We start from the raw sequence: 24,621 nt of genomic DNA on the forward strand, positions 1-24,621 counted from the left end.
TGAGTTACCATTGTATTCTATACCCTAAAAGTCTTTCAGGTAGGTGATTACAATTAGAAATGGATGTGAAGGAAGTTCAGGAGTGTACCATGAAGTTCAGTTCTTCATTGAAAAAATCTGCCTGATAAACTTTCCGTCTTTTGCAGAGAGATCTACACATCAAAGCACAAAACAACACTTGGAAATTGCTCTAATCACCCACAATGAAAAAAAAAAAAAAAAAAAGATTCACCAATCAAAATCATTTGTAAAAATCATGTTGATTCCATCCTTTGGCTGTCGAAGTCTCATTTACCAACACATTGTTTCCCTCCAAACAATGCTGATTATTAGAGACCAGTGCTGTAAATATTGCAGACACATGTAGCACGAAAACGATGTGAGTATCACAAATGAAACACATGTGACTTACGTTTTACAGTCACTTTGGTAGAATTCCAAACTATGGTAATTTCATACTCAAACCAAAAGCAGTACATCTATAACTACTTGTTGCAACAGATTAATAAGATGAAAGATAGACGAGAGTTAAAATGAGAGATAAGATTAATAAGATGATAGACTTGTCCGTCGGACGCTGAATGCAAATCGAAAAGTCATTACTTGCTATGACTTACTGTATTTGTTCTATAGTGATAAAGATTGAAACTGGAAATGGCTAACTTAAACCACTTCAGGTTTGAATAGAGCATCAACATGAAAGGTGAAATCTGCTATAATGTTATCTCTGGATTTGTTCTATGTGCTGAGTTGGTATAAATCATCTGTCTGTCGGCAAATTCTGTTCCAAAACCCAGATTTCAGGGTAAAAATTTAGATCACGCGAAGCTGTACGTTAGATGTAGATTACCCTTAGAGTAAGAGCCTGAGCGAAAATTCTCGTATAAAATCTTATAAAATTTCCAAGATAGCACACACAGAAGAATATTTTTAAAAATGTGTATATTTAAAGTTGGTAGCCATCTTAATTATTATTATTCTTAAGCATGTAGTATTGTTCAAAATTCATCGCCACACCAAGTACAGTAGTTTGTCTGAACCTGGACTATATTAGACCAGATCAATAATCAGTTAAAACCATCTGACTTAAAATAAAAACCAACTACTAAATCATTGTATCAGTACTAGCATTAGGGCTAAGTTGTTTATAAGAAGCCATTTTACTGATACGACACACTATCGAACTAATCTTCAGGTAAATGGAAAGAGCAAGTCTATCTTCTAACATGACTTACACAATACGTAAACAAATACAGAAACTCACACTTCCAATTCCAAAAGTTATTATTAAAGAGTTAATCAAAACTAATATTTGCGTCTCAAATTCATTTCTCTTTGTTCATCAAACGAAGTATTTTACTATAAGGAGTAAGATAAAATTATGATTTGTCTATGGGTTACATAAATTATAGCTCTCGCAAAGCTTACATTATTAATTTGAAACCGTTGATAAACCATTTTAAACCTTTTTTTGAAACAATATTATATTGTAATATCCTTCAAAGTTGTGTTTACAAACTCCTAATATGAGCTTGTAGTTACATACACGAACCATGCGTTTCTTACTATGGACTACTATGGCTGCAGACTACAGAGACAACAGCGATACCGCTGGTTACATGAGAACGAGTGAACAGCAGAGACACCACCTCACTTGGAGCATTTATATAAACGAGAGGATTCCAAAAAGATCAGTCATCCTTCCTTTAGCTTGTTCTGAAGCTCTAGAAGATACCTAATCCAAAGCCTCTAGTTTCCTTCGGAACTCTACGCTTCCCATTTGCCTTCTTAGCTTGCTCGGAGCTTTGTTGGGCATCCCAACCTCAGTCAACTAGCTTGCTCGGAGTTCTGTGACTCTTAACCCTATCAACTCCTTACATGGAGTATTGGGGATCCTAAAATCCAGAGCTTGCTTCGGAGCCCTGTGAAGATCCTGCCCTATTCTGCTCGGGTCTTGGGTCACTTTTGTTCAACCAGTATTAAAGGATTAGTATTATTAGAAACATTTTGCAATATACTGTTTATAGTAGATTTTGTAATAAAAAAAGCCGGTAGTGGGGGCCACTCGGTCGAAAAAGTGTAAATAGCTTTTTCATGCCACCCATCTGAATGAAGTTTTCGTCATTCACACCAGGCAAATGGCGGGGTGGCACCTCACATACAAGTGTCAGGTTGCTTCCTTGCTTCCTCAACCCTTCCTTCATTACCTTTCCCCAGATAGTGTGCTCGCCGAGAGATCTCATCCCTCAAACGTGACGGGCTACCATGGCCATCGATGCCGAAAGCTCAGAAATCTAAATCCTAAATCCTAAAAACAGGTAATGGGAAAACGATTTCGGATGTAATTTGCTCTACATATGCTTTACTGCACAAACAGAACTTTACACTCTAAAAAATGAGGTGTTGAAACAACACAAAATGACTACCACTTTAGCGTGTTACTTGGGTGTTGATTCATCACCAAGCACATCGGCATCCGAGAATATCAGAAATAAATCTTTACTACCTAAGAGAATTTGCATTGGTATTTATCGTTTAATACGAGCAAAGCTTTGCGAAATATATTTGGCACTTTTGCCAAGTAACAAACAATGTTCTATGTTTCTCGTAATCTCTCACAATAATATTGTTGTAAACCTGTGAATCGTGAGGCAGCAGGCCTGCCATCTTCTGTTTATACATGCTAAGACACAAGAATAACAGATAAAGAAAACAGATGGTAGCTCTGCTACCTGTGTAACTGTTGTCAAATAACTCACACGTTTACAATAATATTGTGACCGATTACAGAAAACATACAATGTTATGAGCTACTTGCCATAATGCGAAATATATTTCGCAAAACTTTGCTCGTACCAAACAACAAAAAACAATGCAAATACTTACAGCCAGTAACGAGTTTTTTTTTTATATATGCTCTGAAGGCGATGTGCTTGGTGTTGAATTGACACACAAGTAACACGCTAAAGTGGTATCCATTTTGTGTCATTTCAACACCTCATTTTTTAAATGTGTACAATAATTAAAAAGAAATCAAAGTATAAGAATAAACCATATATTTTCGAAGTATCTTATTAGCCGTACCGTGTATTATTGTAGTGAAAATATTGATTATGATATACTTGTTTCAAATGTATCTCTATAGATGGCGTGGATAACGTACAGCTTCAATTTTTCGATTTACAAAAATATCATTTACCTTGATTTCCTCGAAAATTACGTATAACGATATGCCCTAATCCATACCATAGTGGTATTACCTATCATGTGTTCAGGTGCAATCAAAGTCTTCTATCGCCAGGCAGATTTCCAGTTGATTTTTAATATATATATATTCAAATCTTCCAAACTCATATATCTACCAGAGTACTGTACGAATGAAACGCATACATACCTTTCTGGAGGAAATTTTGTTTTCTTTCAGACGTTTTTTTTTATCTATGCCTGCCAAGAGCCAGCAACCGTTTGAAAGTTGTATCTTCTGTGTGGTAAAAGATTTAAGTAATTTCCTGGAGCTCAATAATGTTCGATGGTCTAGGAAGTGTTCGAAAAGTAGAAGCACGAGAAATGTTATATTTTATTTTTATAAAAATAACGATTCAAGCATTATTGTATTGCGTTTTTTTAAATATTATATTTCATTAATTTATCGGAAACATGAAAGAGATAAACGTAAAAAAAAAAGAAACATGCACTGCACATTCTCAACATAACCCTTAGTCAATAACCAGTAAATGGGCAACCTTATAGTTTCTTCTGTTCAAAGACCGTTGAAAAGTGACAATATTTCTTATACTAAACTTACTAGCAATTAGTGCAAATTTCAATTAGTTAACGTTAAGTTCAAGCATATTATCTCTAATTGCGATTCTCCACGCATGTTTCTGATATCTTGATATCTCAGGATATAAAATTAAGAATTACTTAACTAATTCCTTGACTTTCTGCTCTGCTGTTCGAGTACAAAATAATGTTGTGAGTCCTACCATCTTCTGGAACGAAACGAAGAAACATTTATCAAATTTTACGTTCACTTCAATCAAGTCTAAAAACTATATACTGTATACCCGAAATTAATTTGGGTTGTTTGAATAACAGCAAGGTATTTCAGAAGTGTCTTAGTGTGAAAATACAGCGTGAGCAGTTCATCTTACTGTTCACTTTTCAATTCACCTTACATAGTTGCTCACTAATTTCTGCATTACTACTGTATCGCCGGACCACACGAAAATAATAATAATAAAAAAGGAATATGATTTAGTTTCTCCCCTTAAATATTAGGTTGTGACCCTGGCTCACTTGCTGATGATTATTGTTCGAAATACAGTGTGGACGTAGGGCATAAAACTAGTACATAAAACACTAACCAACTTATGGCCACTAAAAAGCACGAATGTTATATAACCGAGTCAGGGCAGGAGCGGAGCAAGGGGGCCTGAGCGTTAGCGAGGGAACACGTTGTAGGGATCAGGCGCGTCAGTGGTGGTGAGTATATGCATAAACGAGTATAGTGGAAAAACACTTTATATGTCAAAAATTGCAGGCTTATGTGTTGCACGGCTTTGGAGAAATACAAAATGGTATCCAAAAAAGTACCGTACCAAAATGTACTAAATTAGGTTAGATTCGATTAGGTTTAGTTAGATATCCCTCTTCTTTTCTGTAGTTTCAGTTCGTTTCCACACTTACGATAAACTGTTCTCTTCTTTAGTAGGCCATGCCTTTAACACAATTTCAATAACTTACACTCCTTATTTTTGTATAGCTCGATAAAACTCAAACACGATATGTCACAATCTTGTCATTTACGCACCATTTCCACACTGCCTTTCCCATAAATCATAACAAGTGTACCTCTCCGCAAACATTACCTTCCGCCTCCACATATAGTGCCGTTTACAAGATCAAAAACAACTAACAAGAAGTATTTTCTTAACTTCAACCATACCACTCACCTAACTTTCACTCACTCTTCCTCACAAACCAAAATAAATTCTCCAATTCATCTCCTAAATTTTCTAAAATTGGTCCGGCGATACAGCAGTTAACCTGTGATTTCTGCACACGTAGTGCAAGATGTACTTTTTATTTTATAAATTATTTTATAAATTTTGACATGATAAATACTCAGCTTGATGAAGGTACAATGTTCCAAAATTATTTCAAACAGGTAAGTCGTTTTTCCTTATGCAATCACAATCAGGGTTATGCTCTAAACGTGAAAAGTAGACTGCCTGTGATTGTGAGCATATAATATATCATAGTTTGATGATCTCTCTTTCATCTCATTGCAAAGAACAAATCGTGTTTATATATGGCAGGTTCTAAAAGAAGGTTATGCTCTGAGCATGAAAAGTGGACTACCGATTATTAGGAATATGTAACACAGCTCCATGACTTTTCTTTCACACCATTACCAACAACAAACCGTGTTTATATATGACGTATACCTAAAGGAAGTTATGCCGTGAACTATGTCGTAATTAATGTAAAACTGTCGATGGCTCTGTAATGCTATGGGCTGCAATATTAGGGTAGTCCTTGGATTCTGTACTTACATTGATATTTCTAATTATTTCCAGCGATTATACAGACATATTAGGTTAACACATGCATATACTATGTTTTATATGTTATTTCCGATCAATAACGCAATTTCAAAAGATAGCAATGGACTAATTCAAACTGAAGAAGCAATTGCAGCTTTATTTCATGCAGTCGGGATGAACTACACCTCCTCTGATGCGCTCAATACCCGGACCTTGCATTATTGAATACTTTTGATCAGCTCTTGAACACAGATGCCATAACCGATATCCTTCCCCATCCTTGGAACGAATCTGAGTGCTGCACTTACTGACATTGTTAGAAAGGAGAGAAAAGGAAAATTGCATCCCTTAGTTTGAGAAATACATAAATTTTGTTATCAATTTAAATGACGGTCGGAAAAATATCCAACCATAGTTCAGGGAAACCAACACAATGACCTAGTGTTTTAGCTGTTATGATTTACTTGAAACTAGTTCCCTCCTGCTTCCACATGCCGTACTATGAGAGCAATTGTCACTACGCTCTGTATCTCTCGGTTCAAAAGCTAGTTTCTTTCAGGTACCTTTTGGTTTTTGGCAACAATCAAAAGTGTCACGAAGATATACCCGAAGAGTAGGAAGCTTGATAAATCATTAAAACATTGTGCTGTACCGAAAAAGGCAATCACATGACTAGAATCATTATGCTAGTGCAGTCTTCCGTGATTCCACAGGTCTGGTTATTTCGGACGAAGAGTGTCAAGTAGACAACAGAAAATGTCGAAAGAGAAATATTTTGTACATGTATGTCCTTCCTATACTTACACATTATGCATATTGCCAAGACAAATCGAAGAACACAATTTAACAGTGCTCTGATTTTGGTGACCTTGTTAACATTTCTGGGTCTTCGCTAGCTTCGTCAGGTCTTGATGAAGTAGAATGTATTCGATGAGTAAATTGTGATTTCGTTTCTGGTTCTATCCGTATACCCATTTCTTCATCATTGTAGACTAGCGCCGTGACCACGCAAGAACAACCAACATAACTATTTCTTCATACAAGCAGACTCAAAAGAAAGTAAATATCTTCCACGATAAAAAAAATCTGTCCAACCTGCGCCATATAGTTTTCCCCCAAACAAAGAACATTGAAATATTTTTTCGATAGGCTTGGTGTACTAATAACAAAAAAATACGAGGGCTATCCAGAAAGTAGATTACGTTTTGGAATAAAAAATCAACAAAGTATAGGAAACAAATTTTATTATATACAGATGAAAGCTACACACAAACACTACTTTTCGACATAGTCACCATTCAAATTAAGGCATTTATCGTAGCGATGTACGAGCTTGGAAATTCCTTCGTCGAAAAATTCGGCCGCCTGCGACTTCAACCACTTCGTTACCTCTTCTTGCAGCTGTTCGTCGTCATCAAAACGCTGCATAGCCAGCCACTTCTTCATTGCTGGGAATAGGTGGAAGTCGCTCGGTGCCAGGTCGGGACTGTACGGCGGATGAGGAAACAACTCCCACTGAAAAGATTCAAAAACTTCACGCGTGACATTTGCCGTGTGGGGCCGGGCGTTGTCGTGAATCAACAAGATCTTAGAGCTCAACATTCCTCTGCGCTTGTTTTGAATTGCTCTTCTGAGGTTTTGCAGAGTTTGGCAATACCTTTGAGCGTTTATTGTAGTGCCTCTTTCCAGGAAGTCCACCAAAATCACACCTTTTCTGTCCCAAAAAACAGTCGCCATCATCTTCCTTGCCGACATTGTTTGCATGCATTTCTTGGGTTTTTGGGGAGAACCTGTGTGCCCCCACTGCATTGATTGCAATTTCGTTTCACAGTTCACGTGTTTCACCCATGTTTCGTCACCAGTAACGATGCGATCGAGTAAAGAGTCACCATCCTTATTGTAGGCGTCCAAAAAGTGCAACGCTGAAGCCATTCGCTGATTTTTGTGGTCCTCTGTCAAGATGTTTGGAATCCATCTTGCACAAAACTTGTGGTAACCAAGCTTTTCGCTGATGATTTCGTGCAACAAACTTCGCGAAATTTGTGGAAAACTCAAAGAAAGTTCCGTTATTGTGAACTTTCGATTTTCACGGACTTTAACATCGACTTTTTCGACAAGTTCGGCAGTCACTTTGCTGGGTCTCCCACTTCGATCTTCGTCGTGAACATTGGTTCGGCCATTTTTAAATCTTATGACCCACTGTCGCACTCCACCTTCAGTGATCATGTTGTCCCCATACACTTCACACAGCTGCCGATAGATTTCTATCGGTTTACAGTATTTTGCTGTCAGAAACCTTATTACTGCACGCACCTCGCAGCTCGCGGGATTTTCAATTAACGCAGACATTTCAAACCGTCACAGTATCTTAACGGAGCACAGCACGAACCTCTCACTAGCACGGCTAGATGCCGACTGAGCTGCGCAACGGTCTGACCCCAAGATGGCCGCGCTAGCCCCGCCCCTAGCGGACACAGACGAAAACGTAATCTACCTTCTGGATAGCCCTCGTAAAGTTATGTCAATGGAGAATCTTGCCCTTCCAAGCATAGTATGAAATGCCGCTGCCGGGTAACCTGTAAAAAGAATTTCTTGGTATTCTGAAAAAAAAATATGATTTATGTGCATCGATTTAACTAGAAATTAGAGCTGCTCTACAGACTAGCGGCATTTCCACGCCTCATTAATCTTACGTTTAGTTTTCTTCAGGTGTTTCCATTATTTTGGTAACCATCTGTACCTTAAAATGTTAAATTTAAATAATTTAAATGAAATTTCTAAAACAAAAAGCTACCTGAACTGACTCATGATATAAAATCACGTACTTCTGGTTCATGTGGAAAGTTGAAATTTGGCATGATTATAACTTTATGAGGGAAACACCAGGATAAGTGTTATATATAAGATTGTCCGAGGTAAAAAAGAGTGTATAAAAAATTCCGCCTTTAACGAAGTTCTATAGGGAATTTTAAAATATTCCTAATATTTGTACACACCATAAATATTAGGCACATACATCTGACTACAATGATGAAATATAGCATGTTTGTATCTTTCCAAAACTAATGCACAGAAAAATTGACAAAATTAATTATTTTTATTATCTAGAAGATCTAATAGAAAGAAGAAACAATAAATTCTACATGTTATTTAAATGGGCGTTAGTTTTTACATTAAATCTCATTTAATAATTACATAAATCTATTCAAAATTAGAACAGAAATATGAAACTTGATAGCGTTTATGACCGGTAGGGTTCGTATTCCTGTTCGGGCAAGTTGTTTTTATGACACGATTGGTTCGATCCATGACTGTCCTTATTTGGAAGACATTTTCATAACACCAAGTATTCAATTTTCATTTGGTTCTTACCTGTTTTCATTATGGGATAAGTAATTCTTATAACCCCACTGGATACAACTCTTGTTCGGTACGCCTTACCTATGGTAGATTTTAGTAGTTGGTGGGAGAAGGACATTCGCTACACAAATGACAATACTAGAATGAAGAGTGCGCAAACCTCCAAGTTGGATCTCGAACCAATGTAACTTTCAATTGAGGTTGCGACTGCGGCTGCCCACCATCCTTGCCACGCCTGCTGGCATTACCAGAATAAACACAAGTAATCAGACATAACATCCACCATTTCAGTAGTGATTGTGCAGAAAATACTGTAAAGGTAATTGCACACAAAAATATACAATATGTAAATTTTATTCAGTTAACACAGGTTATGTATAGTACTTACGTTTACAACATTACCACATTTTAATAAGAAATTTATTCAACATGTACTAACACTCTGTGAGCCCATATTAATACTAATTTGGAATTTATACGAAGAAATAATTATATATAATTGATTTTTTTTTTAAAGAAAATGACGCACTGTAGATGCCGGCTAGAATTTACATTACACGATTCACTAACATTTAACACACGCTATTTATTCGCATCACACTTTACTGCACTGTAAATTGATGGATTTGGGGGGGGGGTCATGTAGTTATTCTTAGCAATGAGATTTCTCCTTGCTTCTTGTTGTCCGTCGAATAGTCATAATTTAGGCTCCGTTGTAGTTATTGCTTTTCGACTGTGAATACAATCAACCTTTTTACCTGCATGGATTCCTTACTCATACATCGTGGATTTTCATTGTTTTGCATATTAGGCGCTGTTTTAACACACGCATATAGATTTTGTGAAACTTTTACGCTTAAACACTTATGTAGGTTTTACTTAGTCTTCCCATGATTAAATTCACGATATATTCAACGATGGTAAAGGAAATTTTGGATATTTTTGATGGACGCCACATATGTAGGACAGTTTATACCGCCATCATCACCAAGCACACCTTCGCGCCTTTCAGACTAAGCGTCAGTAAGTTTGCGCTGGCCACGCCAGAAAAATATTTTTAAAATATCCATAAGAAGCCTTCTTTACAAGGAATATATATATATATTGAACGGCTTTAGACGCATTTTCTATTATAATAAGATGATTAAAGTATTGAAAATAATAAAAATGTGCTTCGATTGATTTAGATTCAATCGTACTATTTCTTTATAACGTCACGACATCACATCCCTTTTGTTCGGTGAACAGGAAGCACAAGTCACCACTCACAGGACTGCCAACTCATAGAAAAAGGTAAAACTAAAACACAGTTTGCGTCGACGTACAGTACATGGAGCCTTATTCCAATTCAGCCAAGAAGAACTGGAAAAATTAAAATGGAATGGGAGTGAGAGGGGCACACGCTCACAAATGGCGTGCGAAAGGGACGATGATCTTCTTGGAAGATTATCAGAATCCTGGAACCTTGAAATTATCCTCTTCCCAAAAGTTTATTTCTCCGGTTATTATTCCTCTTCTTACTTCCACTATTACTATTTGATTTATCATAATTCACTAACACTTTTCACAAACGTAGATGGGCTATTTTATTTTTATAGGCTATATACTTTAAATGGGCTCTCTTTTTTTATATGTGCAAATATAAGATTACATTTATCCTCATAATACAATATTTCAATATAAGTTGAATAACATATTGATTATCTATCATATTTTCATTTTATATTGTATATATTATTCATATTCTATTTATTCACATCAAACAACTAATATATTTCTTACACCATTACATAAATCATAAAAATTTCAATCTTTCTTTTTTTTGTAAGTATCTGACTCGTATTATTACATCTTACACTAAATATTCTTATCGTACTAAACATATGAAATTTTCAATATTTTGAGAAAAATGGCACATGAAATGCAAAAATAACCTTTTTATGAATATATACTTCCTTATAACTAATTTTCAAAATAACTCTTAATAATGTATTATTTTCATTATTCAAGCATTTAAAATACAACATTTAAACAGCACTATTAATTGATTAGTTAACTTCAAACACAATGCAATAATACGGTAACACGAATATATGAAATGAATTCTTTCATTAGTAAACAAATTTTTAAAACATATTGCATATTAGAAACGTTATTTTCACACAATATTAACTAACATACTTTTTTGTCGAGATTTAATAAAATTTATCGGCGCCTTTAAGATTCACAGCTAAATTTTTACAACGTAATAATTCAGTTATGATTCTCTCTGATCACTCGACAGGATCTGCCTGGCTAAATTTTGAAGATACCTACCCACAATGAATTATTTGTTTTACCACCCTGAGATGAGGCCGAATTATAGAATACAAGGTTAAAAATTCAAAATAATAAAGAATGGGATTTACCAAAATAGCTTACTCTGAGCATTAAAGAAAAGTATTACATTACCCGACATATATTAGGGAGGGGAACCTCATCTCCATGACTTGGCATATATCTTAGCTGGTTTTTCCATCACATTGGAAAATAAAATATCAACGGCCATCTGGAAGTCGCATAGCTGATCATAGATGCCTGCATATATCATATGAAACAACCTTTTTTTTACATTCCTTGTACTCTCTCATTCAATAACACATAAGGATTTTGTAAGTTTACCAACGCAAGTTCCAACACATCAGATGAACACAGATTTTTACAGTACAGGAAATTCAAATATTTGTCAACATCTAGCAATTTCTCTAAAATTTTATGTATTCGTTGGTTATTACTTCTTGATTGAACACTTTGAGACAAACATACTGGTGTTGTAGTTAATGCATTACAAAGAACAGTCTCAACACTACTTTCTGAATCTGAATTTTTAAATTCGCTTGAAATGATGTCATGGTATTTCCCAGAACTATGTTTTACAGCTAAGTCTAACCAAATTTTACGAGTTTGTTTCGTAGGTTTCCACACCTTGAGTCTATCGACTGAATGCGACCCAATTGATTTACCAGTTAAAGGATCTAACAATTTACCAATGTTCTTGATTTCTAATTTTTATACGGTTCAAAAGAAAAATATTTAATTTTATTACCAATATTATGCGTTCTTTATTTTTGTAATATTCAAGAATCTTAAACATTGCTAAGGTCAAATTTCCAAAATATACACAGTCCAGTTTTCTCGCAAACATATTTTTATCCAATTCCTACTCTTGGTTTCTCGAGTACAACAAGAATTTTGAATTTTATTCCAAAACGTTTAATAAACACGTCTTCGTAATTACCTGTGTGGTTTCTGCAACAAATATTTACTTTAGTGAACACTGGTTTTCCATACGCGTATAATTTTTCATCGTCAGTAATGACTTCAACTTGCATATTGGCAGAAATTTTAACTTTTGACCTACCACATTGCTTCACTAACTTACGATTTCCACGTATTTCGTAATTATGTTTACTACACTTATTTCCTTTTACATCTTTGTTACTGGAAATTCTCTGCCTAATTTTGCATGAAAGATTGAATTTACTTTTGTGATCAACCTGGTTTTTCATTTTCCCTGTGTGATTGCGCGTAGGTACTGTTACTGAATGCTCGTGCCACCTAGCACAAGTTCGTTTAACTAACCTGACTTTTGCCTTTTTTGTTAGATTTGTTTTGACTTTTCGACGCTTGGCTACAACACGTTTTTTTTTACCTGATTTCTAGATCTTTCACGGACATCATTATGATTTTTAACAACTAATTCCTGCGTATATTTTCCTTTTACATTGACTTTTGAACAACTTACAACGCTTACTAGGTTTTGACTTTTCATTTCGATTTTCACTTATATTTTCTAATTGTGCTTTCTCTGGAGTGACTACATCGACCGTTTCCTTAACATTAGCTACCATGGGCCTTTACGCTGACATTGGGTTTTCTTAAAATTTCTACGGACAAATCTCGACATTTTCTCAGAAGATCGCAAAATTCTGTGCATGCTTTTTACTTTTTGTTTCAATTTACTCAACTTTAGTTTCTTACAGTGTCTGTGCTTACCACGCTGTGACCAATATTTGTACTTTCTAACGGATTTACTCAATATGTACTGAAGCTTACTAAAACCATTTTGACAACTTTCAACTTGTTTGCGCCGTGATATTCCACTAACATTATTCTCATTGATGCTACTAGTGCCTGAACTGATTTCATCATTCATTACACATATTTGGGTGCATAGAAAACAATAAAAACTTATGCGCTTTAAGTTTGTAACATACACATTTGTCACTACCAAGTGAAAACTGTTACCACTGTTTTCCCTATTGTCAATCTGAACCCTAACTATGTTCACGAAGTACGAACATATGTCATTACTTGGAATACATGCTAATCTATCTGTTTGTGACGTGCTTTGGACGCATCCTAGCTCCATTAAATTCAACATATGATTAATGAGTAAAGAGCGCATTCTCTTGCCACCATTCATTAATATTACTACATTAGTATAGTTACACGCACAAAACCTATCAGTGCACTTTCTTCCGTAACATGACAAATATTTTATGTTCAACACATCTACCTGCTGTTTAGACTTCGAGCGAACATTAGGCCTACTTGACGTAACAGTTTGACTAACTAAACCTTTACATTTGTTCGACACTGGCTGACTACTTATTTCTTTAACATTCCAAGCGCTAGCAACAACTGACTCATTTACAACCTTTTGGCACCCTTGTTCTACATCTGCACTAAAACTTTCAATTGGAGCTTCGATTGATTCAATTTTTTCAAGTGCTTCGTCCCCCTTTTCTTCACATTTACCTCAAATTTTTCTTTACAACTTCTACTTGTACCTGGAGTTTATTGTTAATGTGCTTTATAGTTGTTTCATTAATTTCTACAATTTTATTTTCTAAGGACTCCCGTACACTATTAGTTTGCTCACTGACACTTTCGATTTTGTTTTCTAAAGATGCATTACTTTTTTCTATTTTATTTTCTAAGGACTCCCGTACACTATTATAGGTAGTTTGTTCAAGCAAAACTTGCATTTCGTATTTGTTTGCTTTAATTGCCTCCAGCAATAATTTAACCGTACTTTCATTCATTTTTCGCAATTATGTAAAAATTCTAAATACGAGTCAGAAACTTACTTTGTACCTTTACGTTTCTACACATCAATCACTACTTTTTGCATGTACGGTGCAGGAGTTCTGTTCCTGTTTCGGAGCGCCATTCTTATGACCGGTAGGGTTCGTATTCCTGTTCGGGCAAGTTGTTTTTATGACACGATTGGGTCGATCCATGACTGTCCTTATTTGGAAGACATTTTCATAACACCAAGTATTCAATTTTCATTTGGTTCTTACCTGTTCTCATTATGGGATAAGTAATTCTTATAACCCCACTGGATACAACTCTTGTTCGGTACGCCTTACCTATGGTGGATTTTAGTAGTTGGTGGGAGAAGGACATTCGCTACACAAATGACAATACTAGAATGAAGAGTGCGCAAACCTCCAAGTTGGATCTCGAACCAATGTAACTTTCAATTGAGGTTGCGACTGCGGCTGCCCACCATCCTTGCCACGCCTGCTGGCATTACCAGAATAAACACAAGTAATCAGACATAACATCCACCATTTCAGTAGTGATTGTGCAGAAAATACTGTAAAGGTAATTGCACACAAAAATATACAATATGTAAATTTTATTCAGTTAACACAGGTTATGTATAGTACTTACGTTTACATTACCACATTTTAATAAGAAATTTATTCAACATGTACTAACACTCTGTGAGCCCATATTAATACTAATTTGGAATTTATACGAAGAAATAATTATATATAATTGATTTTTTTTCAAGAAAATGACGCACTGTAGATGCCGGCTAGAATTTACATTACACGATTCACTGACATTTAACACACGCTATTTATTCGCATCACACTTTACTGCACTGTAAATTGATGGATTTGGGGGGGGGGTCATGTAGTTATTCTTTGGAATGAGATTTCTCCTTGCTTCTTTTCCGTCGAATAGTCATAATTTAGGCTCCGTTGTAGTTATTGCTTTTCGACTGTGAATACAATCAACCTTTTTACCTGCATGGATTCCTTACTCATACATCGTGGATTTTCATTGTTTTGCATATTAGGCGCTGTTTTAACACACGCACATAGATTTTGTGAAACTTTTACGCTTAAACACTTATGTAGGTTTTACTTAGTCTTCCCATGATTAAATTCACGATATATTCAACGATGGTAAAGGAAATTTTGGATATTTTTGATGGACGCCACATATGTAGGACAGTTTATACCGCCATCATCACCAAGCACACCTTCGCGCCTTTCAGACTAAGCGTCAGTAAGTTTGCGCTGGCCACGCCAGAAAAATATTTTTAAAATATCCATAAGAAGCCTTCTTTACAAGGAATATATATATATATTGAACGGCTTTAGACGCATTTTCTATTATAATAAGATGATTAAAGTATTGAAAATAATAAAAATGTGCTTCGATTGATTTAGATTCAATCGTACTATTTCTTTATAACTTCACGACCACATCACATCCCTTTTGTTCGGTGAACAGGAAGCACAAGTCACCACTCACAGGACTGCCAACTCATAGAAAAAGATAAAACTAAAACACAGTTTGCGTCGACGTACAGTACATGGAGCCTTATTCCAATTCAGCCGAGAAGAACTGGAAAAATTAAAATGGAATGGGAGTGAGGGGGGCTACACGCTCACACGTTATCTAAGTAAATTACCAACGGGAACTGAAAAATCTTTCCCACGTCGTTTACAGTGGTATCTTCTATATCCCAAAAATATTAGGCGTCGGATAAGACTACGATAACGAAATAAAAGGCATGTGAAGAAGCAAAGTCTTAAAGAACAAAGGCTAAATACCAGGGGCGCCCGAAGAAAATTTTCTAGGGAGGGGCCTATATCCATGGTTACTATTATATATTATGCATGGTATTTAATATACGTGGTTTGCTATATTACGAATACATTTTCATGAGCCAGAGGGGTACCCATTGAGGCCAGAGGGGTACATTTATTATAAGTACACATTGCATTTGGATACCCCCCATTCTATTTATTGCTACATAACAAAAAGGGTATTTACAATAATTGATCCATTTATTCTTTACCTTTGCTCTTACTGTAAACTTGGTTCAAGTACTACAATAGTATTCTATCATTAAACTACGTGAACTTACATTACAATATTAATTTTAATAGAACACAGGCAATAATTTCCATGAATCTTCTCTGATGTAATCTATATGTTTATTTTCACATTCAGTATACTTCATCGACACTCGTAATGGTATGATGTATTCATACGCCACCTCAGCTGCATTACCATACTGAGTACTCATATCCATTCTTACTCTGTTACAACTGAAATCTTTTATCTCGTTTCCTGTTTAGTAATTAAGCCCTAGCAATATTGCATCCTAGTAAAACACAATAATATTTTTCCGGTAAGTTTGTTATAATTATTTTTCAGTCATCTATTGTATTACAAATCACGCACTATTTCATTCTCATTTGTAAGAAATGAGAAAATCTCATAAACGGGAACCTGAAAATTTGCCTTGAGCTCACAAATGAAAACACGTTTGATAATGATGGGACATTTTGTCTCAAATATGAGTAACAATTACTTATTTTGTTTAGAATATGCATTTTTCTCATTTCTGAGAAAGGGAATTTTTCAGAGGGTAGTCTTATAATAAAGACAAAAGTTAGTGGGGTGTATAGTAATAAATCAAGTTAATTCTTATAACTACTTTAATTCATTTCCTTTCAGCAATAGCCATGGTAGCATTGGATGCACGTCTTGGATGTCTGGACATGAACTTGACTCCGGAATCGGAGCCTCAGAGGATGATTGATTCCGTACAAGTATTCTTTCAAAGTATAGAGAAATTAGATTTCAATTTTCCTTTTTGGAAATATTTTTCAACTCCAACCTGGAAGAAATATGTTAAGGCTTTAGACTTTTTCACAGAGTAAGTGAGACATAATGCTGCATAACTAGTATTAGTAGTACTAGTATTTAGTAACTTTAATGATTTCTCAAAAAGAAATCGTTATTCATTGATTTCTAGATTTTTTTTATTATATCTAAGTACACATTGCATGAACTTAACATTTAGGAAGTTAACAATTAACCTGAAACTAAGGTTTCAGGCCTGTCCATGAATTGGCTCCCGGAGCAGAAGCGTGAGCGAGCACGAGCGAGACAAGAACAGGTGAGCACTAGCTTCGCCCCTTCCACTGCATCCGATAAGTGTTGCCAACCACACATGATGGCAAAAAACCTACGGCCAAGCCTCGTCAGAAATTCGCACGATGTTGAAGCATTGAGCAGACGCAAGCGTGAAATGTGCAAGTGTACTCTCCCCCTCTCCATTTTAAAAGCAGTGACGCGAAAACACTGCAGGAAATAAAATTGGTACGTTTTTTGGTCGAGGAAGACGCATGATAGAGGTTACAGTTAGCGTTGAAGTAACTAACAAATGAACAAGAAAGAAAGAAAGAAAGAAACTAATATTAAACATGTCAGCTTACAGACGTAAAAACGACTGCAAAAGTCGGAAACGAATTGTTTCAGACCTCTTTAGCGTGCTTACACAATTCGTGACGTTGTATTACATTAGCACTCGGTCTGTAACTTGTCATTCGCTTCACGTTTGCTAAGTTGTAAACGCCTTTTGTTGCTAGATTGATAGCAGAACGACGGGAGGTTGAAAATAATAACAATAATAATAATAACAATAATAATAATAATAATAATAATAATAATAATGGTATTATTATTATCATTATTATTATTAGTAGTAGTAGTATTATTCGGACCAAAGAGGAATGAAAATGGGGATTGGAGGAAATTCATAAGGAGGAATTGCATAGTTTATACCGCTCACCTAACATTGTTAGGGTCATTAAGTGTAGAAGGTTCAGGTGGGCAGGCCATGTAGCCAGAATGGGAGAAATTAGAAACGCTTTCATAATTTTAACTGAAAACCCAATTGGAAGAAGACCACTAGGAAGACCTAGGCGTAGATGGGAAGACAATATTAAGATGGATCTTGCAGAAATAAGAGTACAGAGTAGAAACTGGATCCAGTTGGCTAAGGACAGAAGTTAGTGGAAATATTTTGTAAACGCGGCATTGAACCTTCGGGTTCCATAGGCCATAGAGTTAGTTAGTTAGTTAGTTGTTATTATCTAAAAGAAATGTTCAAATGTTGTTAAGAGAGAATTACACAGAAGAACTGAGTTCCGACCAAACACTAATTTGCCGGAAAGAAATTCCAGTGCAGTCCAGCCCACTTTAAGCGTTATCTGTGTAACCCACGTTTCATGTTCAAGACATTGGGAATAATTGTTCGTATCATTCAGTTGGAACGTTTCTTTCCGAGTTTACGCTGTTACAGTAGGCCTACAACATTGTGACTTTCAAAATCATTTAGTAACTATCGAAGAAAGACAAGCGTGTAGCTTCAGTCGTTGATATGATTTAACATTCTTTTTCACTTTTAACAAGCCACCGGCAAGCAACCAGCCAGGGACAATATATTTTTCCTTATTAAAAAGACACTCCTTGTTAAAAAAAAAAAAACATTAATGGTAGTCACTAATGGTCACTCTTAAAAATGGAAAATCTCTTTGGCTCTCTTAATATTTTGTTTCATTCTTTGCGATCAAAGAAACTTTAAAAGTGGAGTAAGAAATACTATTCTTCCTATTGATAGTGTAATAGTGGCTTCTAATCTCCACAACCAACCCCTTGCTAAGCCTATTCGTACACACATATATGCTTAAGCTAATTTTCTGGAGATAATACTTAGATAATTACAAACAAGTGCTACAGTATTTTTTTTTCGCATCAACAGATTATCTCTTTTCCTAAAAAGCGAAACAACATAATATAACAAACCCACACTCGGATTAAGAACTTGATAATATATATATTGAAAACTGGTTTTCCGTTGGGCAAACTAGCAAATTTTTATAAATGTAAGCGATGGTTTGGTTCCACCACATCCTTCTTTAACAAAAGAAAAGAAAAAAGAAGAAAAGGAACGTGCATAGTTTATCATTTGATTGCTGTTACAAGTTTGTGTTGTCTATAGTTAACGGTTACCACATTGTAAAAAACACTATACACTAAATGGCAATCAATTACCATACATACTTTTTTTTAATTTGGTAAGCTAGTGATTACCGCCAAGGTTGACAACACTTCCGCTCCTCTAAGGACGAAACCCGAAGATTCACGAAGCACGAACAACGATATTTGCACGTAGAATGCTCGTGAGCGCTCACGAGGAGAGTTTCCACTATCTGCTCGCCGTGGCCAGGGCTGGTTTAGAAGGTTTGTTTAACGTATTTTAAGTCATTTTTAAGTCGCAACTAGTGATATTACTAAATAAGTTAAGATCTTCTTCTATGGCAGGTTTGATCAACGTAGGCATAGGTTCCGCAGATTGCGTACAATAGTCCAAACTCTAACATAAATAATCAATAATTGAAGAATCAAACGTCTTCACAAGAAATGTTTCACATATGTACTAAAATAAGTTTGGTCAAGATCGGATAAGTCGTCTCTAATAATAAAATAAGTTCAAACCCCAAGTTTGATACCCGATATCTCGGAAACCAAAGGTTCGCTCAGAAAATATTTCACATGCGTGTTAAACAAGCCAAAGTCTAACTCCACAGTAAGTTGTCCAAGATGAAATAAGAAGTGTGTGATAATATACCTAGGTACAATCAGTTGAAACCCTAACTTTGATAGCCAAACACTCGGGAACAAAATGTCTGCTCAGGGAATACTTCACATACGTATTAAAGAAGTCAAGGTCTACCTCTACCATAAGTTCGGTCAAAATCGGATAAGTCATGTATGATAAAATAAGTTAAAAACCCAACTTCGGTAGCCAATAACTCAGAAACACAATGTCTGCTCAGGAAATATTTTATACGCGTAATAAATAAGTCAAAATCTTCCTCTACAATAAGTTTGGTCAATGTCGGATAACAGGTGTATGATAATATAAAGTAAGTTCATACCTCAACTTTGGTAACCAATAACTAGAGAACAAAAGGTCTGTTCAGGAAATACTTCACACGCGTAATAAATAAGCGAAAATAAATTTGGTTACCCACGATACCTCCGCGATAAGTTTGGTCAAGATCGGATAAGTCGTGTACGATAATATACAGTAAGTTCAAACCTCAACTTTGGCAGCCACCAACTCTGGAACAAAAGGTCTGCCCAGGAAATATATCATATGCATAATAAATAAGCCAAAATCTCCCTCCACAATAAATTGGTCTAGATCGGTTAAGACGTGTTAATACATAGAAGGAATTAGTTAATTGATACGGGTTCAGTACCACGAAATTAAGTTTTACTTCTAATTTTGTCCCTCTCAGGGATAAAAGTGAGGGAGAACGCGGGTTACCCTACTTCTAAAAAAATATCTATGGCGTCTCCACTTCCCAGTGTTGCTACAGTCCTAGTTCTGGAGTGGGCTGAAAAATAGTACCAAATTGAAACAAAAAGGGCTGAATTCATTATTTTGTACCAGTAAAATGCATGTACACAAAACACAAAACTAGAAGAGGAATAGTTCTAGAACACTACTCCCTCCCCTCTCTCCCAAGAGTCCAAATCAAGAAAGTGCTCTTTCTAAAAATACCTTTTAAAAGCATCCAAATAGGAGGACCCCGAACCACCGTCGAAGTAGATGAAATGAAACAGAACGTAGAAAGTATAACAGAGGCCTCTAATTGAAAGGGAAAACAGTTATCATCTTCGGAATGTATTGCAAGGAAACAAAACGCGCCTCTATTTCAAAGTGACCAATAAACCAAGAAGGTATTATGGGTATGAAAACATATATACAACGAGTAACAAATCAATCATCTCCGAGTTTGTGTGTAAACAGTAAGTTATAATAAAATATTAAAATGTAGATTATTGCACCTTATTCTCACTTATTTCACGACCGAAGGAGGATAATACTCTAAGAAGAATATAAGGTAAGTAAACTGACATTCATAAGAAATGTAAAACCGGTCGAGGGTCCTAGAATCTTCTCTGTAAGACATCACAACACATTATTAATAATTTTAAGTCAAAATAGTATCCATTATTATGCGGCACCCATACACTTTTGAAAATGTACAGTTATTTGTTAAATGGTGCTGAATTGGGTATGATTGTACCAACTCTTTCACAAAAGGGCTGAAAATGCCAGCGTGGTACCAACGGGCCGATGAATGAATAAAAGGGCGGAATTTGGTACAATTGTACCAAATGTGGCAAAACTGCCACTTCCTAAAAAATTACAATAACAAATATAGGCGCGGAGGACGGCGTGACGTCATATCTTTTCAGATCCACTTTTATCCCTGAACCTTACACTATAACCGGATCCATTGAGTTTGCACAGTTTGAACGACTACTTTAATTTTATATTAAACGAAAGGTATTTTAACGCTGTTCTTGATTTTTGACGCCGCTTTTACTCCTATGATGATGGACTGTAGAGCAGTTGCTCCAAAAACTCCTGGCAACATACTTTCAATAAGGTTATGATATATTTCGTTGATCTGGTAGATAGTTTAAGTTTTCTTTAGTAACCTAATTCTGTGTACTAGTGATAGAAATTCGTGTGTGTTTCCATAATTCTTTAAAGGTAAACCCATATCTTTCATTAACTAAGTTAATAAGAGTAAATTAGTAGCTATCATGGCAAAAGTTGGGTAATATTATATATGAAATAGTCTTGAATCTTTACAAACATGTAAATTCAATAAATTAATTAAAGGAAATAACACTTACAACATAAACAACATGCTCTGTGAGTAGGAATTCATATTGTTTGTACAGGACGCCATTTTGGGGGCCACTCGGTCGAAAAGGTGTAAATAGCTTTTTCATGCCAGACATCTGAATGAGGTTTTCCTCATTCACACCAGACAAATGGCGGGGTGGTTCCTCACATATAAGTGCCAGGTCGCTTCCTTGCTTCCCTAACCCTTTCTTCCTTCCCTTTCCCCGTATTGAGAGACCTCATCCCCCAAACGTGACGGGCTACCATGGCCATCGATGCCGAAAGCTCAGAAATCTAAATCCTAAATCCTAAAAACAGGTAATAGAAAAACGATTCCGGACTGTAATTTGCTCTACATATGCTGTACTGCACAAACAGAACTTTACACTGTAAAAAATGAGGTGTTGAAACAACACAAAATGACTACCACTTTTAGCGTGTTACTTGGGTGTTGATTCATCACCAAGCACATCGGCTTCCGAGCATATCAGAAATAAATCGTTACTACCTGAGAGAATTTGCATTGGTATTTATCGTTTAATACGAGCAAAGCTTTGCGAAATATATTTGGTACTTGTGTCAAGTAACAAATAATGTTCTATGTTTCCTGTAATCGGTCATTGTTGTAAGCCTGTAAATCGTCCGACAACAGTTACATAGGCAACAGTTCTGCCATCTTCTGTTCATACATGCTAAGACATAAGAAAACATAAAGAAAACAAATGATAGAACTGCTATCTGTGTAATTGTTGTCAAATAACTCACAGGTTTACAATATTATTGTGACCGATTACAGAAAACATAGAATGTTATGAGCTACTTGCCATAATGCGAAACATATTTCGCAAAGCTTTGCTCATACCAAACAACAAAAAACAATGCAAATACTTACAGCCAGTAACGAGTTTTTTTCATATGCTCTGAAGGCGATGTGCTTGGTGTTGAATTGACACGCAAGTGACCCGCTAAAGTGGTAGCCATTTTGTGTTATTTCAACACCTCATTTTTTAAATGTGTACAAAAATTAAAAAGAAATCAAAGTATAAGAATAAACCATATTGTTTCGAAGTATCTCATTAACCCTTACAGTTGTACCAAATGTGGCAAAACTGCCACTTCCTAAAAAATTACAATAACAAATATAGGCGCGAAGGACGGCGTGTCGTCATACCTTTTCAGATCCACTTTTATCCCTGATCCTTACACTATAACCGGATCCATTGAGTTTGCACAGTTTGAAAGACTACTTTAATTTTATATTAAACGAAAGGTATTCTAACGCTGTTCTTGATTTTTGACGCCGCTTTTACTCCTATGATGATGGACTGTAGAGCAGTTGCTCCAAAAACTCCTGGCAACATACTTTCAATAAGGTTATGATATATTTCGTTGATCTGGTAGATAGTTTAAGTTTTCTTTAGTAACCTAATTCTGTGTACTAGTGATAGAAATTTGTGTGTGTTTCCATAATTCTTTAAAGGTAAACCCATATCTTTCATTAATTAAGTTAATAAGAGTAAATTAGTAGCTATCATGGCAAAAGTTGGGTAATATTATATATGAAATAGTCTTGAATCTTTACAAACATGTAAATTCAATAAATTAATTCAAGGAAATATCACTTACAACATAAACAACTTGCTCTGTGAGTAGGAATGCAATTGCTTGTACAGGACGCCATTTTGATATTCGGCAGAATCTTGTGTATCACGAATGATGCGGGTCTTCTCATCAGGATCCCTTTTCAAGTCACCCTTGGCTGGGTCTGAGATCCGATGACTAGAAAGCACCCGAGTCATTATTGCAAAAATTATTTGTAGGTTAAAGATCAATAGAGCTAGAAATTATAGGTGCAAAATTGTTGTCAAAAAATGTGTAAGATTTTGGTAAAGAAAAGGTACAAAAGTTTGACAAAAAATAGTATAAATATCAAGTGTGAATATTCATACAAACAGTACCAAAACTAATTACATGATACATAAAAACTCAAAATCACTCGTCTTGAAATACTTGCATAAAACAAAACCCAGGATACAATGTTATTCAAGTTAGATGTCCAAAATCAAGTACTAATAATAAAAGTAGCTGAAGTGTAAAACTAGTACAGTTCCCAGAACACAAATTTTATATCTGACAAATTTTCGTTCAGCAGTGAAAGTTAGAAAGGCATTTGCAAGAAGTCTTCGATGATGGGCCCGATGACACTCTATGTTTCCTGAGATAAGTTGAGGTCTGTGCGAAGGACATTTCACCACGATCTTCAGTAACACTCTTTGAGGCATTGTTAGAATATTTGGTAGGTACACACTCACTTGTAAACTTATCTCCCTTCCCCTCCACGTCCCATTACAAACGAAATTAATAGCTATATCATTACAATTTCGTTTGTACCGGTTTGTATCGCAATTGCTTTTGTTTGTATTGTACTATAGTATGAGAAATTAAGAAAATAAATGGAACAGGTTCGCGAAGCCCCCACCACCACGTAGTATACCTATAATTAATTTAAGTGGCTTATTTAAAAGACTTTCGTTTGTACCGGATTGTACCGTACTTTGTTTCGCATGTATCGTCTTAGGTTATGAGAAATTAACAGAACAAAGTGGTGGCACAGTTCAAGCAGGGCCTCAAATCACGGGTACATTATTTCACTATATCATGTGAAAGTACTTGGTTGGTTCAGGTTTTATGAAAATTAGCTTTGTTTAAACAATACTAGGTTATGATAACTTAGAACAAAATCCAATGGGTCAGGTTCAGGCAATCCCTTCTCCTTTCACTCACGTAGTATGAACCATTTAACTGTCTCAATTGGAAGAGCTGTATTTGTACTAGGTTTTACAGTAATTTTTT

At 35.6% G+C, this 24,621-nt stretch overlaps 1 protein-coding gene across 1 annotated transcript in view; it reads left to right on the forward strand.

Moving 5' to 3' along the window:
- Nucleotides 1-24,621, forward strand: part of LOC145669659 (putative cytochrome P450 49a1) — a 77,615-nt gene that overhangs the window by 32,581 nt on the left and 20,413 nt on the right. The window contains exon 6 of the mRNA XM_081737913.1: nt 16,725-16,926. Within this exon, the coding sequence (XP_081594039.1) occupies nt 16,725-16,926 (202 nt within the window). The remainder of the gene's footprint in view (nt 1-16,724; nt 16,927-24,621) is intronic.

This window comes from Thermobia domestica, chromosome 14 (assembly GCF_964235325.1).
Source record: "Thermobia domestica chromosome 14, izTheDome1.hap1.1, whole genome shotgun sequence".
In the NCBI taxonomy this organism is placed as follows: domain Eukaryota; kingdom Metazoa; phylum Arthropoda; class Insecta; order Zygentoma; family Lepismatidae; genus Thermobia; species Thermobia domestica.